This window comes from Thunnus albacares, chromosome 17 (assembly GCF_914725855.1).
Source record: "Thunnus albacares chromosome 17, fThuAlb1.1, whole genome shotgun sequence".
Lineage (NCBI taxonomy): Eukaryota > Metazoa > Chordata > Actinopteri > Scombriformes > Scombridae > Thunnus > Thunnus albacares.
The window spans coordinates 13,743,506-13,758,460 of NC_058122.1; the positions used below are offsets into that span (position 1 = coordinate 13,743,506).

General features: G+C 35.8%; 4 protein-coding genes across 5 annotated transcripts in view; all 4 read right to left on the reverse strand.

The window, feature by feature from the left end:
• The window catches only part of LOC122966628 (cytoplasmic phosphatidylinositol transfer protein 1-like), a 51,477-nt gene that overhangs the window by 23,987 nt on the left and 12,535 nt on the right, over nucleotides 1-14,955 (reverse strand). The window lies entirely within an intron of this gene.
• On the reverse strand, nucleotides 4,457-6,352 carry LOC122966631 (H-2 class II histocompatibility antigen, A-Q alpha chain-like). Its single transcript, XM_044330882.1, has 3 exons — nucleotides 5,781-6,352; nucleotides 5,386-5,667; nucleotides 4,457-5,249 (listed from the first exon to the last, which is right to left on the reverse strand). The coding sequence occupies exons 1-3, from the start codon at nucleotides 6,049-6,051 to the stop codon at nucleotides 5,122-5,124; spliced, it is 681 nt and encodes a 226-aa protein (XP_044186817.1). The 5' UTR covers nucleotides 6,052-6,352; the 3' UTR covers nucleotides 4,457-5,121.
• On the reverse strand, nucleotides 7,605-10,087 carry LOC122966630 (rano class II histocompatibility antigen, A beta chain-like). The gene is made up of 4 exons (XM_044330881.1): nucleotides 9,856-10,087; nucleotides 9,047-9,343; nucleotides 8,824-8,958; nucleotides 7,605-8,700 (listed from the first exon to the last, which is right to left on the reverse strand). Exons 1-4 carry the CDS (start codon nucleotides 10,013-10,015, stop codon nucleotides 8,606-8,608), a joined length of 687 nt encoding a protein of 228 aa, XP_044186816.1. The 5' UTR covers nucleotides 10,016-10,087; the 3' UTR covers nucleotides 7,605-8,605.
• LOC122966629 (H-2 class II histocompatibility antigen, A-Q alpha chain-like) lies at nucleotides 11,746-14,155 on the reverse strand. The gene is made up of 4 exons (XM_044330880.1): nucleotides 13,503-14,155; nucleotides 12,394-12,639; nucleotides 12,017-12,298; nucleotides 11,746-11,883 (listed from the first exon to the last, which is right to left on the reverse strand). Exons 1-4 carry the CDS (start codon nucleotides 13,666-13,668, stop codon nucleotides 11,747-11,749), a joined length of 831 nt encoding a protein of 276 aa, XP_044186815.1. The 5' UTR covers nucleotides 13,669-14,155; the 3' UTR covers nucleotide 11,746.

Here is a 14,955-nt window from a genome sequence, read left to right on the forward strand (position 1 = left end):
CTGATTTTTGAGCTTATTGTTTATTCAACCAGCAATACGCCATAATCTTAATCAAATTGAATCTATCACATTTTTAACCTAATTTTTGTCCTCACAGAACTAAGCCTTGAGCAAGAGCCAGGAGATTTTTTTCATAGGCCTCGCTCAGTTGGTTGATAAACAAGTCTGTGTTACATACGCCTTTTGTCCCCCCCGTTTCACTCAACTTGAATTTCAGGTTGCTCGGGGAAAACCGTCTCATTTATTATGCATAGTGAGAGCACAGTGTACTTCTTACAGCTCTGCTCAGATAGAGACAGATGGGGAAAAGAGAGCAAGAAAAGCAGAGAAATGAAGAAAGAATCAAAGAGAGAAAGGAATGACCACAAGCGTTATCTTGGTTTGTTCTTGCAAACTATCAGATCCTCCATCTACTTTCTTTCTCATATTCACTGATGAGAAAGGCATGATGAAGGATCAACATTAATTAAGAAGCAATTGCAGAAAGAGAAGATCAAGGAAGTTGGCAAGAGGATGAACAAAGAAAATCTTCAGAAGTTATGCCATAAAGCTGTCACACAGGGATAGTCTCACACAAAAGAGGGGAAGTTTGATTAAGCTTATGTGCCAGGAAACTCTGTACCAGCTGTGGCAGGTGCAATGAGGGCAGGGAGGCTTAGGTGAGCATAGGGTAGTAGGACAGTGCTGGAGAAGAAAACAAAAGATGGTTGTGAAGCTAATAAATTAACAGATATAAGGATTTTCTGTTCTTGAGAAAAACAGGGTCAGGGATGAGCTGAGAAAGTGTGGGATAAAAGAAACTCACCAGCCGGAGCTGTGAAGTGTGGTAAGAATCAAAACCGCAATCATCAGTGTAGCAGAAGTGAAGATATATAAACAAACATCCTCACTGTATTACTGCATTACACCATGCAGTTATGCTTAGACAAAGAAGGTACTGTACTGTAATGATACCAACCAGGGATTTATATTGGGTAACAATAACTGTACCAAGGTACATTATTTTCTCTCATAAACATCCCTCAACAAAATAAAACACCTCATTGTTTTGTACAAAACAATGAGGAAATACACATACTCGCTATCTTTTCAATCAAACAGCTGTGTCCCCAAAAACTTCCTCATCATTTTACTACCTATCCTTTGTTTGGGTCTTTCAGTTGAACTTTTCTTTATTATGAAAATATTAATTGATTGATATATTTAAAATAAAAACAACTCTTAATTAAGCAGGACTATCTTTCTCAGTCTCGTCATTTATTCATTTTCTTCAAAAGTAAATTTTGTCACAAATGTGGATATTTTAAATACAGAAATTTGGTGCCAGTCCATCAGGTAGATGTTGACATATGTCACTGGATAAGTAAGAACTTAGGATAAGATATACACACAGCTGCAATCAACTTAAATACAATATGTAGTTTTAACCTGCTGGTGGTGCTAGGGGTAAAGTCAGGGGATCAACTATCATTGGGATTCCTTCTCTGGGCATCATAAGGTTTTCTGTACCAAATTTCATGACAATCTATTAGGGCTGGGTGATATGGACAAAATCAAATATAACAATATTTTTGACCAAATACCTCAATATTGATATTGCGACAATATTGTAGGGATGACTATTGTTACTTTCACAAAATATTTACACAATGAGATTTTTATAAATAATCATCAGTAATGTGGATGTAATGACTACATGGTTACAGGCAAATAATAGAGGAACTAGAACAGTCTGGTAAGTTCAGAAAATCACATGACTTTACAGTAATGCAGTCTTTGATACCAGGGAAAGACAACACTTATGCCATATCACGATATTACGATATCCAAAATCTAAGATGATATCTAGTCTTATATCACAATATCAATATAATATCCATATATTGTCCAGCCCTACAATCTGTCTAGTGGCTATTGAGATATTTCAGTCTGGACCAAAGTGGTGGATCGATATCGCCATCCCTACATCTATGTTACAAAAAATCATCATATCATCAGACACCAGGTCATTTTAAAAGGAATTCATTTACACAAAGAGATTTCATTTAATGCTTTAATTTATGATAGTATTCATACAGATGAAAAAGCTGACATGAATGTATTTCAGTTACATTATTGAATGTTTACATGGATAAATACAATCAACCTCCATAGCGTTTGGATCGTAGCTAGCCAAAGTCCTGACATCAAGTCTGGGCTAGCTGCTGTTCCACCAGCCTCTGTGACTCAAAGCAATTGATAAATGAAGGATTCTATCTAAGATATACGAGTATAACTACAGCACAAGCTATTAGACTCTGAACCCTTGATGATTTATTTGTAAGCATTCGAAAAATACACATTTACAGAGCCCTCCAGGGGTCATGTGGGAGAAAAAAAAGATGTGGAAAACTACTCTGACATGAAGCTCATAGCATATGCTTAGGCAGAAAAATCAGGTCATTGGAGCCCCCAGTTTCCCTGAGTATCAACAATACAACCATTCAAATAACAGATTGGTCAATGTAAACATCTATCTCCAATCATTACTAATGTTGTTGCCAGGTCCTTTCACAGTCTGGTTGCCAGACTGCGATGCAAACTGAGATTACACCACCCACCACCCAAGCCTTTCCACATACTCCGTTATACAATTTAAGTTCTTGCTGCCGCTAACAGGCAATATATTTCTACTAACTGCTGTTCACTGGCCAGTGGCCTTCAGGCATCAGCTGAAACACATCACACACCACCCCAGCCATCAACCAATAGTGACTTGAGCCTGAACTGTCCACCATCATTTTTCAGAGCATCATATTCAGACCATCATGGTTGGTATGCTCTAACAGCTGTGATGTTGGTCGAGCTGCAAGGACGTCTTCCACAGGAATCAACACTCTTCCTGTTAAAAATGAATATAAGAACAAGTATTTATTGCAGTGGCAAATATATAACAAGGTGACAACTAATAATACCATAAAACATCTTATTACCTTGACAGCAAGTGAGGTGTGCTACAGACTTTTTCTTATAATAGATGAATCCAGTGCTCATGAGGACAAAACCAAGTATCAGCAAAAATGTTCCCACAATTATTTTGATGTGTTCTGATGCAGGAAGAGAGGGGTCTAAAATAATAAAAAAGAGAAAAAGATGCTTTCATTTACATTTTCTGACCTTACATACAGTTGCATCAGTTATAGTTATGTATATTCTTACCCCAGACCTGAAGCATTGGTTCAGACAGACTGAGATGTTCGACCATGCAGGTAATTTTTTCTCCTGGATTCGGGGTGTACTTCAGGTAGGAATGAATCTGGTAGTACCAATCCCCATCTGACATCACTTCAGAAAAACTGACGGCTGAGGTCACTTCCTGCCCGTTCCGCAACCACGTCAATTGGATTTGTCTCGGATAAAAGTTATAGGCACTGCAGACAAGCATTGGAGGGTGTTTCACTGAATTAAGCTTGACGGTGGGGATAGCTGTAAGATTTCCTGAAAAAAAAACAATTTGATGTTTTATACTTTCATAAAAAAAAAATGGAACAAAAAAATTATATGGCAACATATCTTGTAAGTTGCTCTCTTGTGAAATAAATAAACCGATGCCAATTACAATTCTTTAAATGATAAATTTGCAGGCAATAAATTGATTGCTTTGTGTTACACATATCACTATTTTGACTTAACAACATCATCACCTGATGACTGCTGGTGTGGTGCTAAACAAATTGATTTTTTAAAGAAAGAAGACTTATTGTATATTTAAGAGAACCAGACTCTGCTCATTGTTCTACACTGTTTCATATCAAATGCTTGACACTGTACAAAAATTGACACCACTTCTTCCAATGACATTAAAATATTCTATAGTGTGTTTATGATTTATCACATTTAGAAAATATATTTGACCTCTCTGAGTTTTTCTTCTTTTGTTAAAGTTAACACGATGTTTCACATAATTATCTTGTTATAAAATGTCATTCCAATCTGAAATATATATGTGCACAACAAACTGCTTTCTTTGTACTTTTGATGTAGAATAATGAAGTGAGGAAATACTTACCATTTGTTTGTTTGACAAAGTTTATGTTGTCTGTGCAGAGCAGCTCCTTCTCAAATACTCTTCTTATTGCATTTGCGGGATCTGCGTTCCAAGTTTTTGCCACTGAAATTGCAAATTCTGTGTACCCTTTCCAATTTCCTCTTGTGCTGTTGTACTCTATCAATACTTTTTTGTTGAAACGATTCACAAGGTTATACTCTATCTCTTCCAAGCCTGGACCTTTGAAACTACAACATGCAGAATATTGCAAAAAAAAATCATCTGAAAAAACTGTAATAAAAGAAGAAAAAAAGAAAATGCCAATTAATGAGCACAATAACAACTAAAACTTGACACTTCACTGATTCTTTCAAAAAGAAAATTGATGTCACTTACCCAGACTGAGAAGAGAGAAAAGCATGCAAAAAAGCAATTTATGAATGTGCATTTTTTAACATGAATAATAACCAACAAAAGCGTCTTCACCACACAGCATTAATTAGTGTACTGGTGCAAGGAAATTAATGCTGGTACACTGAACGAAGACTGGGACCGCCCTTTTGCTGTGTCAAAAGTTAACTCCCAGCTGTAACAGGACTGCAGTTGTGGGTGATGTTTAAAAGTCAGGTTTAATTGATTTATGAAGGAAATCAATAATGCAAACACAAACACACCACATGCAAAATAAATACAATTTGATCCACTGACAGTCAGATGTTTTTATTGTAAACGTTCTGGCATAAAACCATATCAATTACACAATTGACCAATATGATAAAACCTGGTCAAGTTTTAAGAATTGCAGGTAAAGCTGAATTATTATGGTTAGTATTAATCTGAAATCTACATATTTCTTCTTCTATTTCATATCAAGCAGCGTAACAGAATATACAAACAAACCCTTAACCCTTAAGTATGCCATAATATGAAAAATGTGATAACATAGATGTTTAAAGTTTTAGTGATTGCATGTTTTATCTTAGTCTAATGGACTGTAAGTCATATGTAGTATGTAAAAAAGAAAAAAAAGTAAATGTAATAAAAAGTAATGTTTCCATTGCTTAATTTGAGAATGTAAATTGCAGGTGTGCAAGTCAGTTTGGTTCAGACTGTTTTCCTTTGACAAAAAAAAAAGTCCCTGTAGCAACTCCAAGAAGTGCAAAACTCAAGGAAAATCCAAAGTAGACAACAGGACCAATGCTGGTCTCTCTTGCTTCAACCTCTGTGGAGGAGAGGAGAAAACATGAATTAAATCTTTTACAAGAGGTTTTCACAGTCAATCTCTACTAAATACTCTCAATCTTAAAATTAAAAAAAATATGTATTTTGAAAATTAACATTGGGCTTTTTGTTCTCACCCCAAAACTTGGTCTGAGGTTCCTCCAGTGCCTCATGTTCCACAGTGCAGCCGTAGATGTCTCCTTCATCTGGGACAAAGTCCAAGGTGGACAAAACATGAAACGTCCCATCAGGATTGGGTATGCATTTGATAAAAGGATCTTCCACTGTTAATTCTATATCATTCTTGGTCCATTTTATGTTGATGGCCGGAGGGAAGAAATGGTTGATGAAGCAGATGAGAGTATTGTCTTCGTCCTTTATCACTTCATCTCTGGGGTAGATGATGATTTCTGGTGCCTCTGAGGGTTTAATTAACACATTATCTTTTACATACAGTACTCTTTTAAAGAGCAGTTGATTGTCAAAACTAAATAAAATGTGATCTTCCTTTTGAGTTGTCAATGTTACATACCTCTGTTCTTTGATATAGCCGATGTGTCAGATGTCCATGTTTTTAAACATGCTTTACAATCGTTTCTGTAGTATACTGCATATTCGTAAGCATGGGAAACATGGAAAGCAAGAGGGATTCTGCTGTCCCAAACGAGATCTCCTTTCTTGAAGTCTGCATAGTAGACTTCGTCACCATCCAGTGTCAAACAGACTTGAGTATCACTTGAGTCAAAGCATCCATAACTGTGACAAAGTTTATGACTTCCTAAGAAAAGTAACAATCCATACATCAATCCAGTTACAACTGTCTATATTACTATTATATACATTACTAATTTAGTCATGCTAAGATTTACAAACAAAATTTCCCCTCATTCTTAAAGGGTGTTTTCAGGCTACGGTGTTTCAGATTTATAATCCAGCTCACTCTTACACCAACCAAAACAAAACAACAGTCTTCCAGTATTACAATCTTTTGATAAAACGGTGAAAAGATTTAAGTTAAAGTTTGATATTAGCTTAACAACTGCAATGGAACAAAAAAAAAAATTAACACAAACAAAACTATACTTACTTTGTGCACAGGTGCAAATTATTCCTGTGATAATAAGTATTATTTTAAAGTACATGGTAGCTGCAGTATGTGTTTGTTAGTGTGCTGCTGTAGTTCTCTGTGATTTGATTCTAGTTCTAGTTCAGTCAGAGCTTCCTCATACATCCTACCAACCTGCATACCTGTATCTGTTTGTAATTGGGCAGAAATATAAAAATAAGCTTTTACTGTAAAAATGTTGACAATACATTTAATTAATGCAATGAAAACATTCAAAGACACCACAACTACTAGTACTCAAAATGGTTAAAAATAGGGTAAAGTTACTTTTGGGTTGATTTCCAGCTTTATGTTTCCTTTTTCCTCCTTCTTAAATATCTTTTCGCATTCTCATACTTTCAAACCGCAGTTCATTTATTCAACAGGCTAAATAAACACAGCAGTTTCCATCTTGAAAACTGTGTCTGTTTGTTTTGATATATTGGTAAATAAAGAAATCATACAGAACTTAATTTCATTGCTTTAATTAACATATCATGAGAACATTGTGTTTCTAACTTAACCTATTTAACAAAAAGTATATCTGCTTGATTAAAGCTGTACAGATGAATCAGGATTCAGTTAGAATGAGCTGCATAATAAGAAGGAAATTATTATGATGAAAAATTATTATTAATACTGCTGTTGTTGTTAAGGACATTTCTATTATATCTCTACCTACCTCTGGTGAGACACTGATTATTTTAAGATTTTTATTTTTTTTCTTTGTGTACATCAAGGCAGTTTTTTTGTTCCTCGAGATGGTGTGAATAATTGTGTTTATCATGTAGCTGTTATCATGTAGCCTAAGTTAAACTTTATGAACGTGACTTTACATATTTCACTCACTGGGGTTGTAAAACAAGAAACATACAATTTAACACAACACACCAATATACTCATTTACAACATATGCGGATGTGAGAATATATATATTACATATAATTTACATATTTCCTTTAACAGCTGCAGCACAATTCATCATTTAAGTTGCCATTTGCAAAGTGAGAAGCCAGGGTCTAAGAATTGAAAATGAGACCTTGCAGTTGATCAGGGCTTAAAGGGCCAACAATAGTGTTCAATCAAAGTTAAGTAAATTAAAGTTGTGCAAGTTATTCAGTTTAATTCATATCTGAAAAGAATGTACTGGACAAAGGTTTATGTTAGTGTGAAACACTATCTTGTAAATAAAGATTTAAAGATTTCATTCAATGCAAAAACTTGCTTTATTTTGTTCATACAGTGAAAAAGTTGACACACAGCAATGAATATAGGCAGTTTAAGTTTAATATGTATACAACTGATCTGACCAACCACCATTATGCTTTAATGGAAAAGTTTGACATTTTGAGAAATACGCTTTTATTAAACCTTTATTTATTAGGAAGTTTCACTGAGAGCCCAACTTTCTTTTGTTGTATGACCTAACCACATTCACACCTGAAAGTTGCCCAGTACAACCACAGTCTGACCTGCTGGCCACTGAGCAGATCTACTGGAGCAGTGGGCTTTTCTCAAGAGCACTTCAGTGGTGATAATGAGGGGAGGGGCAAGCACTGCTTTCACATGTTTCCTGCTTATCCTGCCGGTCCAGGAATGGAACCAGTGACCTTACAGTCTTACAGCCTGCTCCTCAAACCTTGTGCTAAGTTAAGTTAGATGGCTGCTGGCAGTACCTTGATTTTTCCTGTAAGTTGTATTAATCTTTTCATCCAACTCTCTGCAAGAAAGCAAATAAGCGTATTTCCCCAAAATATTTAAGTTTAGGATGGCCTAATAACAGGACATTGGCCAGATCAAACATTACCATGCAAAACTACAATGAAATGAAGTTCATGTAGATACACACAGAAACATCAAGTCATTAGCACCAACCAGATCTGATCTCTCAATGACACATTCATTTTAAAAGAGCCTTTGATTTTAACTACTACTTCCTTACATGTTATTGCTAATGCTGTTGCTAGCTGTTTTCAGTGGTTAGTGGACACCATTACAATGCAAGCAGAAATAAAACCACCACCCCAGCCTTTACACATGCAATACTATATATGTTATTCAATTTAAGGTATTGCAGCTGCTATCATATCTGTGTACTATCTATTATTCACTATACATTGGCTTTTATGCACAAGCTGTAAGGCATTACCCACCGCCCCAGCCATCACCCAAATTATGACTAGAATGACTGAACTAAAACTTGAGATACAGAGAATTGTGACGGTCCATTATCATTTTTTAGAGCGTCATATTCAGATCGTCATGGATACCAACAATTCTGGTGTATGTTCAGACTGCTGAGATGCTCCAGCTTCGGGGAGGTCTGCCACATCAATCAATACTCGCTCTATCAAAATAAGGATAAGAACAATTATTTATCACCATGGCAAATGTACAAAATGATAGCAAAGGCTATCAAGATTGCAGTCAATTGACTTTAAAACTATCGATTTTCTCTCAATGTCTTCACCTTGGCAGAAAGTGATGTATGCAGCAAACTTTTTCTTGTAGTAGATGAATCCAGAGGTAATAAAGGCAAAACCAAGCATCAGACCACACACTCCCAGAATTATTTGAATTTGTTGTGATGCAGGAAGGGAGGGGTCTAAAATAAGAGAGAAAAAGATGTTTTTATTTGAACATCTTACATTTTCTTACCTTAAGTACAATTTGCATCATAGTGGCACACTTACCCCAGACCTGAAGCATTGGTTCAGAGAGGCTGAAGTGTTCGACCATGCAGGTAATTTTTTCTCCTCGTGTCGGGGTATACTCCAGGTAGGAATGAATCTGGTAGTAAAAATCCCCATCAGGCATCACTTCAGAAAAACTAACAGCTGAGGTCACTTCCTGCCCATCCCGCAACCACGTCAATCGGATTTGTTTTGGATAAAAGTCGTAGGCACTGCACACAAGCATTGAATGGTGTTTATCACTAGGCTGCTTCACCGAATTCAGCTTGATCTTTGGTCCGCTTATAACAGCACTATCTGAAAGAAAAAAAATATTCTTCACCTTAAGATTTTAATTATATCAAGCCCTGTCGATATTTTGGATATTTATTCTTTCAGCAACAGCCAGTCAATGTAACAGAACAACAGAGCCTTGTCTGGAAATTTAGGGGTGTGGATTATGCTAATCACCACATCTCATGAACACGCACCTACGCATGAACAGGTGGCATTCATTAGGCTGAAACAAGTGATTTACAATAAGTTCAGGCAGTTAAGAGAGTTTGTTGAATCCAACTTAAAATCCAACTTGTTGTTGCATGAGGCCCATTGTTACAGTATGTGTCACAGATAATTATGCTGTGAAATAATACATATTTCACAATAATCTGTAATGTTATACAATAGTATTCATGGGCAAAATATCATGGTAGTATCAAGGTATTGTGAGTTATACTTAAAATTCCCAATTGTAATATACATATCCACAACACATCAAAATCCATTTAGCACATAAGAGTTAAAGTAATCTGAAGAAAAAATGCTCTTACCTATGTGATGGACAAAGTCTACATTGTTTGTACACAGTATGTTCTTTTCCAAGGCTCTCTGTATTGCATCATGGGGATCACTGTTCTTGTGTTTTGCCTCTTCAATTGAATCAGCTGTGAATCCTGTCCAGTTGCCTGTTGTGCTGTTATACTGCATCATTAATTTCTTGTTAAAGTAATTTGTAAGAATAAACTCTATATCTTTTATGTCCGGACCCTTGAATTTACAACATCCTCTGTACTGTAAATAATCTTCATCTGGGAAAACTGTAACATAGGAGAGAAACGTATTATGTCATATTAACTACTATAATAATCACTACAACCTGACATTTCACTGATGCATTTAAGTAGAAGAGTGATGCAACTTACCTGGACAGAAAAGAGAGAAACCCACACAAAAAAGAAAATTATGAATGTACATGTTCTAACATGAGAAGGAAACTACACCAACATAGTTTCTCTGATGCGGAGCATTTATGTGTTCACAGATACACGGAAGTAGTTAATGGTACACTGGTATGTCAACAAAGTCAAAGGATACACCCACCATGAGTTAAAACTCCCCCTGTATGTTCATTATTTTCATTGGCTGTGTTAGCTGCTACCTTCCTCATATCTATAAAGTCATGTAAATGTTGTTAGGCAAGGCAAAAAAGACAAGGAGAAGAGTCAGTAAGGCTTGTTGAACCATTTTATATGAGTAAGGCACCATAAAGATAACAATGAACACGTACCAATTAAAACTCCTTGAATTGCATGTCTATTCAGTTCAGTGAAAATAAAGTCCATTACAGTGGATAGCTGGGATGACTTTATTGTGATTTTTTTTTTCATAAAACCCAGGGGTGCGAGACATTGTCCCTGGACACACCTTCCATTCACTTTCGACTGGTGCTGTATTCTGGCAGTTCATTAAGTCAATCCCACATTAATCCCCCTGAAATATTGCTGTAAAAGATAACTCTTTTTCGTCCTGTCTTTACCTGTTTGTCATTATTCATAATATGCAGTCAGTTTACAATCTAATGATGGTCTAACTGATGATGGTCATAAATTATTTCTTCATGAGCTCTTCATGACCCCAGAGAACATATATATATATACATGTAAGAAGAGTTTAAGTGCTAGAGTGCTGGAATTGGAAAAATCGAAAGAATTTGATTTCCCCTCATCAGTCCATGTAGTGCTGATGATGTAGGATGTCAGTCGCCAAAACTGTCCAATCAATGCATAAATTAATGTTTACATTATATTGTAAAGGGTCAGTGTGAACACAAACTGGCCCACGACTACAAGACAACAATGTATTCTTTTTTCCGTTGGTCTGGACCAAATAAACCAAACTACAGGTGTGAAAGCGCCCTGAGATACTCCAACACACTGGACTTGTTGGACATGTAAGAAACAACCAAAGTCACGTTATACTTTTCCATGCCTGCTTGTTGGTGTTACAGATTAGGTTTTTTCTAAAACATACTCATTAATGCAAATCTCTCTAGCTATAGTCTATAATTAATAGCAGTCAAACTGTGGCATAAAATCAAGGCAATTAAATGATCACTGTGAATGTAATCAAAAAGTAATTAAGAATTAGCTTTTAATGATTTGATCAAGATAAGTTAATACTGTATATTCTGTAGACTCAAGAATATAAGAATAGGGGTCTTGTAGGACTTTATAGGATATGCTAGTTGATGTGGATGCGAAATTGTTGATCTTCATTATAAGGTGGTTGTTCAAAAAAAGGTTGGGTTTTTTCCCCTTTAATTGATAGTGGACAGCTGAGAAGTGACAGGACACAATAGAACCGAGAAAAGAGAATGACATGCAACAAAGGACCTGGCTGGAAACAAACCAGGGACATTTTGATCATGGAATGCTTAAACCACTAGCCCACTAGGATACTCTGATAATGTTTTCCTTTAACAAAAAAGAATGTTCCTGCAGCAAACCCAAGAAGTCCAAGACTCAGGCCAAGTCCACAGAAGACAGCTGGACCAATAGTCGTCTCATTTATCTCAACCTCTGTGAAGGACAAGAGAAAACAGGCTTTTACTGTCAACCTCAATTGATATCAGAATTGATTGACTCCTATATTTATATATCAGACCAGTAAAGAAAATATTAAGATACTAACAAGAAACTTCTTTGTTCTCACCCCAAAACTTGGTCTGAGGTTCCTCGAGTGCCTTGTGTTCCACAGTGCAGCCGTAGATGTCTCCTTCATCTGGGACAAAGTCCAAGGTGGAAAAAACATGAAACGTCCCATCAGGATTTGGTATGCTTTTGATAAAAAGGTCTTCGACTGTTACTTCTATATCATTCTTGGTCCACTTTATGTTGATGGTGGGAGAGAAGAAATGGTTGATGAAGCAGATGAGAGTATTCTCCTCATCCTTTATCACTTCATCTTTTGGGTAAATGATGGCCTCTGGTGCTTCTGAGGGTTAAATTAATACATAATCCAGTTAATGTATCTTTGTAAAAAGTACAGTAGATAGTGAACCTAAAATCAACATGTTGAATATCACTTACGTTTAGTCTTTGTTGTAGCTGACTTGTCTTGTTTCCATTTGTACATGTCACGTCTGCATATAGATTGGTAATATACTGCATATTTGTAGGCGTACGGAACATGGAAAGTTGTTGGGATTTTGCTCTCCCAATGCAATACCCCTCTCTTAAAGTCTGCATGGTAGACTTCCTCACCGTCCAGTGTCAGACACAGTTGAGTATTACTTGAGTCAAAGCATCCATGGGCGTGACAAAGTTCATGAATTCCTGGGAAAATGTAACAATCCATATATAAATCCACCAACAACAGTTTATACTGTTATATACTTTACTACAGGGGAATTTGTAAATTAGTCATTTTGGTTAAAAGTTTCTTTTATTTTCATTTCTTGTGCCACCTAGCTTAACATCAACTAAAACCAACAGGTCCAGGTATCATCGGATAATACCCAATTCATTTGTAATTCAAAAACCAAAAAATGGTAAATTTGTTATTTGTTTCAAAACAAAAAACAAAAAAACGTTTTTGGTGTCAGAATCAAATAACGAAAAACCAATCAAACCCAGCTCGTTTTTGGTTTTTGCCGATTCGTTTTATTGTTATTCCTTTTTGGATTGAATATCGAACAGGTCTGCGGACATCAAGCCAATTCATTTTTGCGTTTGAAACCAAAAACGGAAGTCACGTGATTTTCTCTTTTTTTCATTTTAAACCAAAAACGAAAAACGAAATCACGTGATCTATTGCTTTTTTGTTTCCCAACAAAAATCCAGAAAACCAAATTCAAAAGACTGTGCAATTTTGGTTTAGAAATCAAGTATTTTATATTTATAGCTTTGTCAGTTTTGTACAATGGCGGAAGCGGCTACAGTAGCCTACCCATGATCCTCAGCGACCGTTACTATGGTGAAGACGCCAGCGACAGCTGCGTGCGTTTTTGGTGATTCTGACACCAAAAACATTTTTTTGTTTTGAAACAAATAACAGATTTACCATTTTTTGGTTTTTGAATTACAAATGAATTATGAATTATCCGATGATACCTGGACCCTGGTCCTCAACGGTAGCCTTTGAATATAATGATCTTTCAATGCAAAAGGAACAGTAATAGGGAAATAGCCTTACTTACGTTGTGCATAGATGCCAACAGCTCCCATGAAAACAAGTACAGTTTTGAAGTACATATCTTTCAGTCCGTACTTGCTTGCCGTATCTCTCTTGTTGTCTGTGGTTATCGACTTTAAACAAAGACGAGACTTCTTGAGGTTGGCTGTGTTAGATGCTACCTTCCTCATACCAATAAAATTGTGTAAATGTTGATAGGCAAAAAAAAAAAAAGGCAACAAGGAAAAAGGGAAGTTGGGGGAGGAGAGTCTAGTAAGGCCTGTTGAACCACTTTAACTGATGACAATGAACACATCCCAATTAAAACTTCTTGATTTTTATATATATTCAGCTCAATGATAATAAATCCCATTACAGTGGATAGTTGGGATCACTTAACTCACTTAACAAATCAAGATTACAGTTGCCACAACTACCACTGTACAATGCAGAAGTTCCCCAACTGTGTAACAAAAAGTTATTGTATGATAAAACGTGAAACTGTGTTTGTTTTCTTCCTTATGCTCTGACCTCTATTCGTATCCTCATATTTTCACAATCTCCTTGCACGTTAGGTTGATAAGTTAGAGCAGTTTCTTCTTTTAGAACTGGGGAAATCCCAGTCAAGATCAGATTTCATATATTTACATGTTTCCTGTTTGTCTGTTTTTATTTTTTTATACTCTTAAAAATATATCAATAATCCAAAATTGTACTTAATTGTATCATTACACATACTTATTCAATCCATTACAATTTAGAAAACATATATTTGATCTTTGTATTCTAATTTTTTCAATTTTTACAGAATTAATCAGATGACGATGTGTTATTACTATGTAGTGTTCTTGTAGTTAGTTTTATTAACAACACACAATTTTTATTCAAAGATTTACACATTCAAACTTGTATGTGTATTAAAAGTGATCTTTTAATACACAAAAATTCAACTATTTTTTTCCCAAATATAAGAGAATAATCACGACAGGTAATTTTGATTATTTTAGCCGAGGTCATGCAGCCCTCTTTCAAATTGGACCATATAGGACTAATTGAAACACCAACATATGGCTAATTGGGCCTCAGAATGTGCAACATGATGCATGGTAATGTCAGAAGAAGGGTACTCATGGAGAATGAAACACAAGACTAGACACACACACACACACACACACACACACACACACACACACACACACACACACACATATATACATACAACTGCAGGATGTTAAAATGCAAACAATAATTACAAGTGAATCTTCATCAGCGTCACTCAGTATTTAAGTATGTAATCAGGTAGAAATTGGTTGCTTGATGAATTAAAGCTCTGATTGGAGAGGAGGGTAGAGAACAACACACTGAGCCTTTATTTGTATGGATCTGGATTAAGCGGTTGCTGGATTTGCATTAATTAGCTGAGGCAGTGTGTGCGTGTGTCTTTATATAATGGTGATACAGCACACATTATTGCACTT

Excerpts from the sequence above, each read along its gene's own strand:
- LOC122966631 (XM_044330882.1), bottom strand. The coding sequence starts at position 6,051 with ATGTATGGATTGTTACTTTTCTTAGGAAGTCATAAACTTTGTCACAGT. Across the intron at positions 5,668-5,780 it reads GGCTATATCAAAGAACAGAG|AGGCACCAGAAATCATCATC; the intron begins GTATGTAACATT and ends TTAAACCCTCAG. Across the intron at positions 5,250-5,385 it reads ACCTCAGACCAAGTTTTGGG|AGGTTGAAGCAAGAGAGACC; the intron begins GTGAGAACAAAA and ends TCTCCTCCACAG.
- LOC122966630 (XM_044330881.1), bottom strand. The coding sequence starts at position 10,015 with ATGATGCAGTATAACAGCACAACAGGCAACTGGACAGGATTCACAGCT. Across the intron at positions 8,959-9,046 it reads ACCAATGCTTCAGGTCTGGG|ACCCCTCCCTTCCTGCATCA; the intron begins GTAAGTGTGCCA and ends CTCTTATTTTAG. Across the intron at positions 8,701-8,823 it reads ATACATCACTTTCTGCCAAG|AGCGAGTATTGATTGATGTG; the intron begins GTGAAGACATTG and ends TTATTTTGATAG.
- LOC122966629 (XM_044330880.1), bottom strand. The coding sequence starts at position 13,668 with ATGAGGAAGGTAGCATCTAACACAGCCAACCTCAAGAAGTCTCGTCTT. Across the intron at positions 12,299-12,393 it reads AGCTACAACAAAGACTAAAC|AAGCACCAGAGGCCATCATT; the intron begins GTAAGTGATATT and ends TTTAACCCTCAG. Across the intron at positions 11,884-12,016 it reads ACCTCAGACCAAGTTTTGGG|AGGTTGAGATAAATGAGACG; the intron begins GTGAGAACAAAG and ends TGTCCTTCACAG.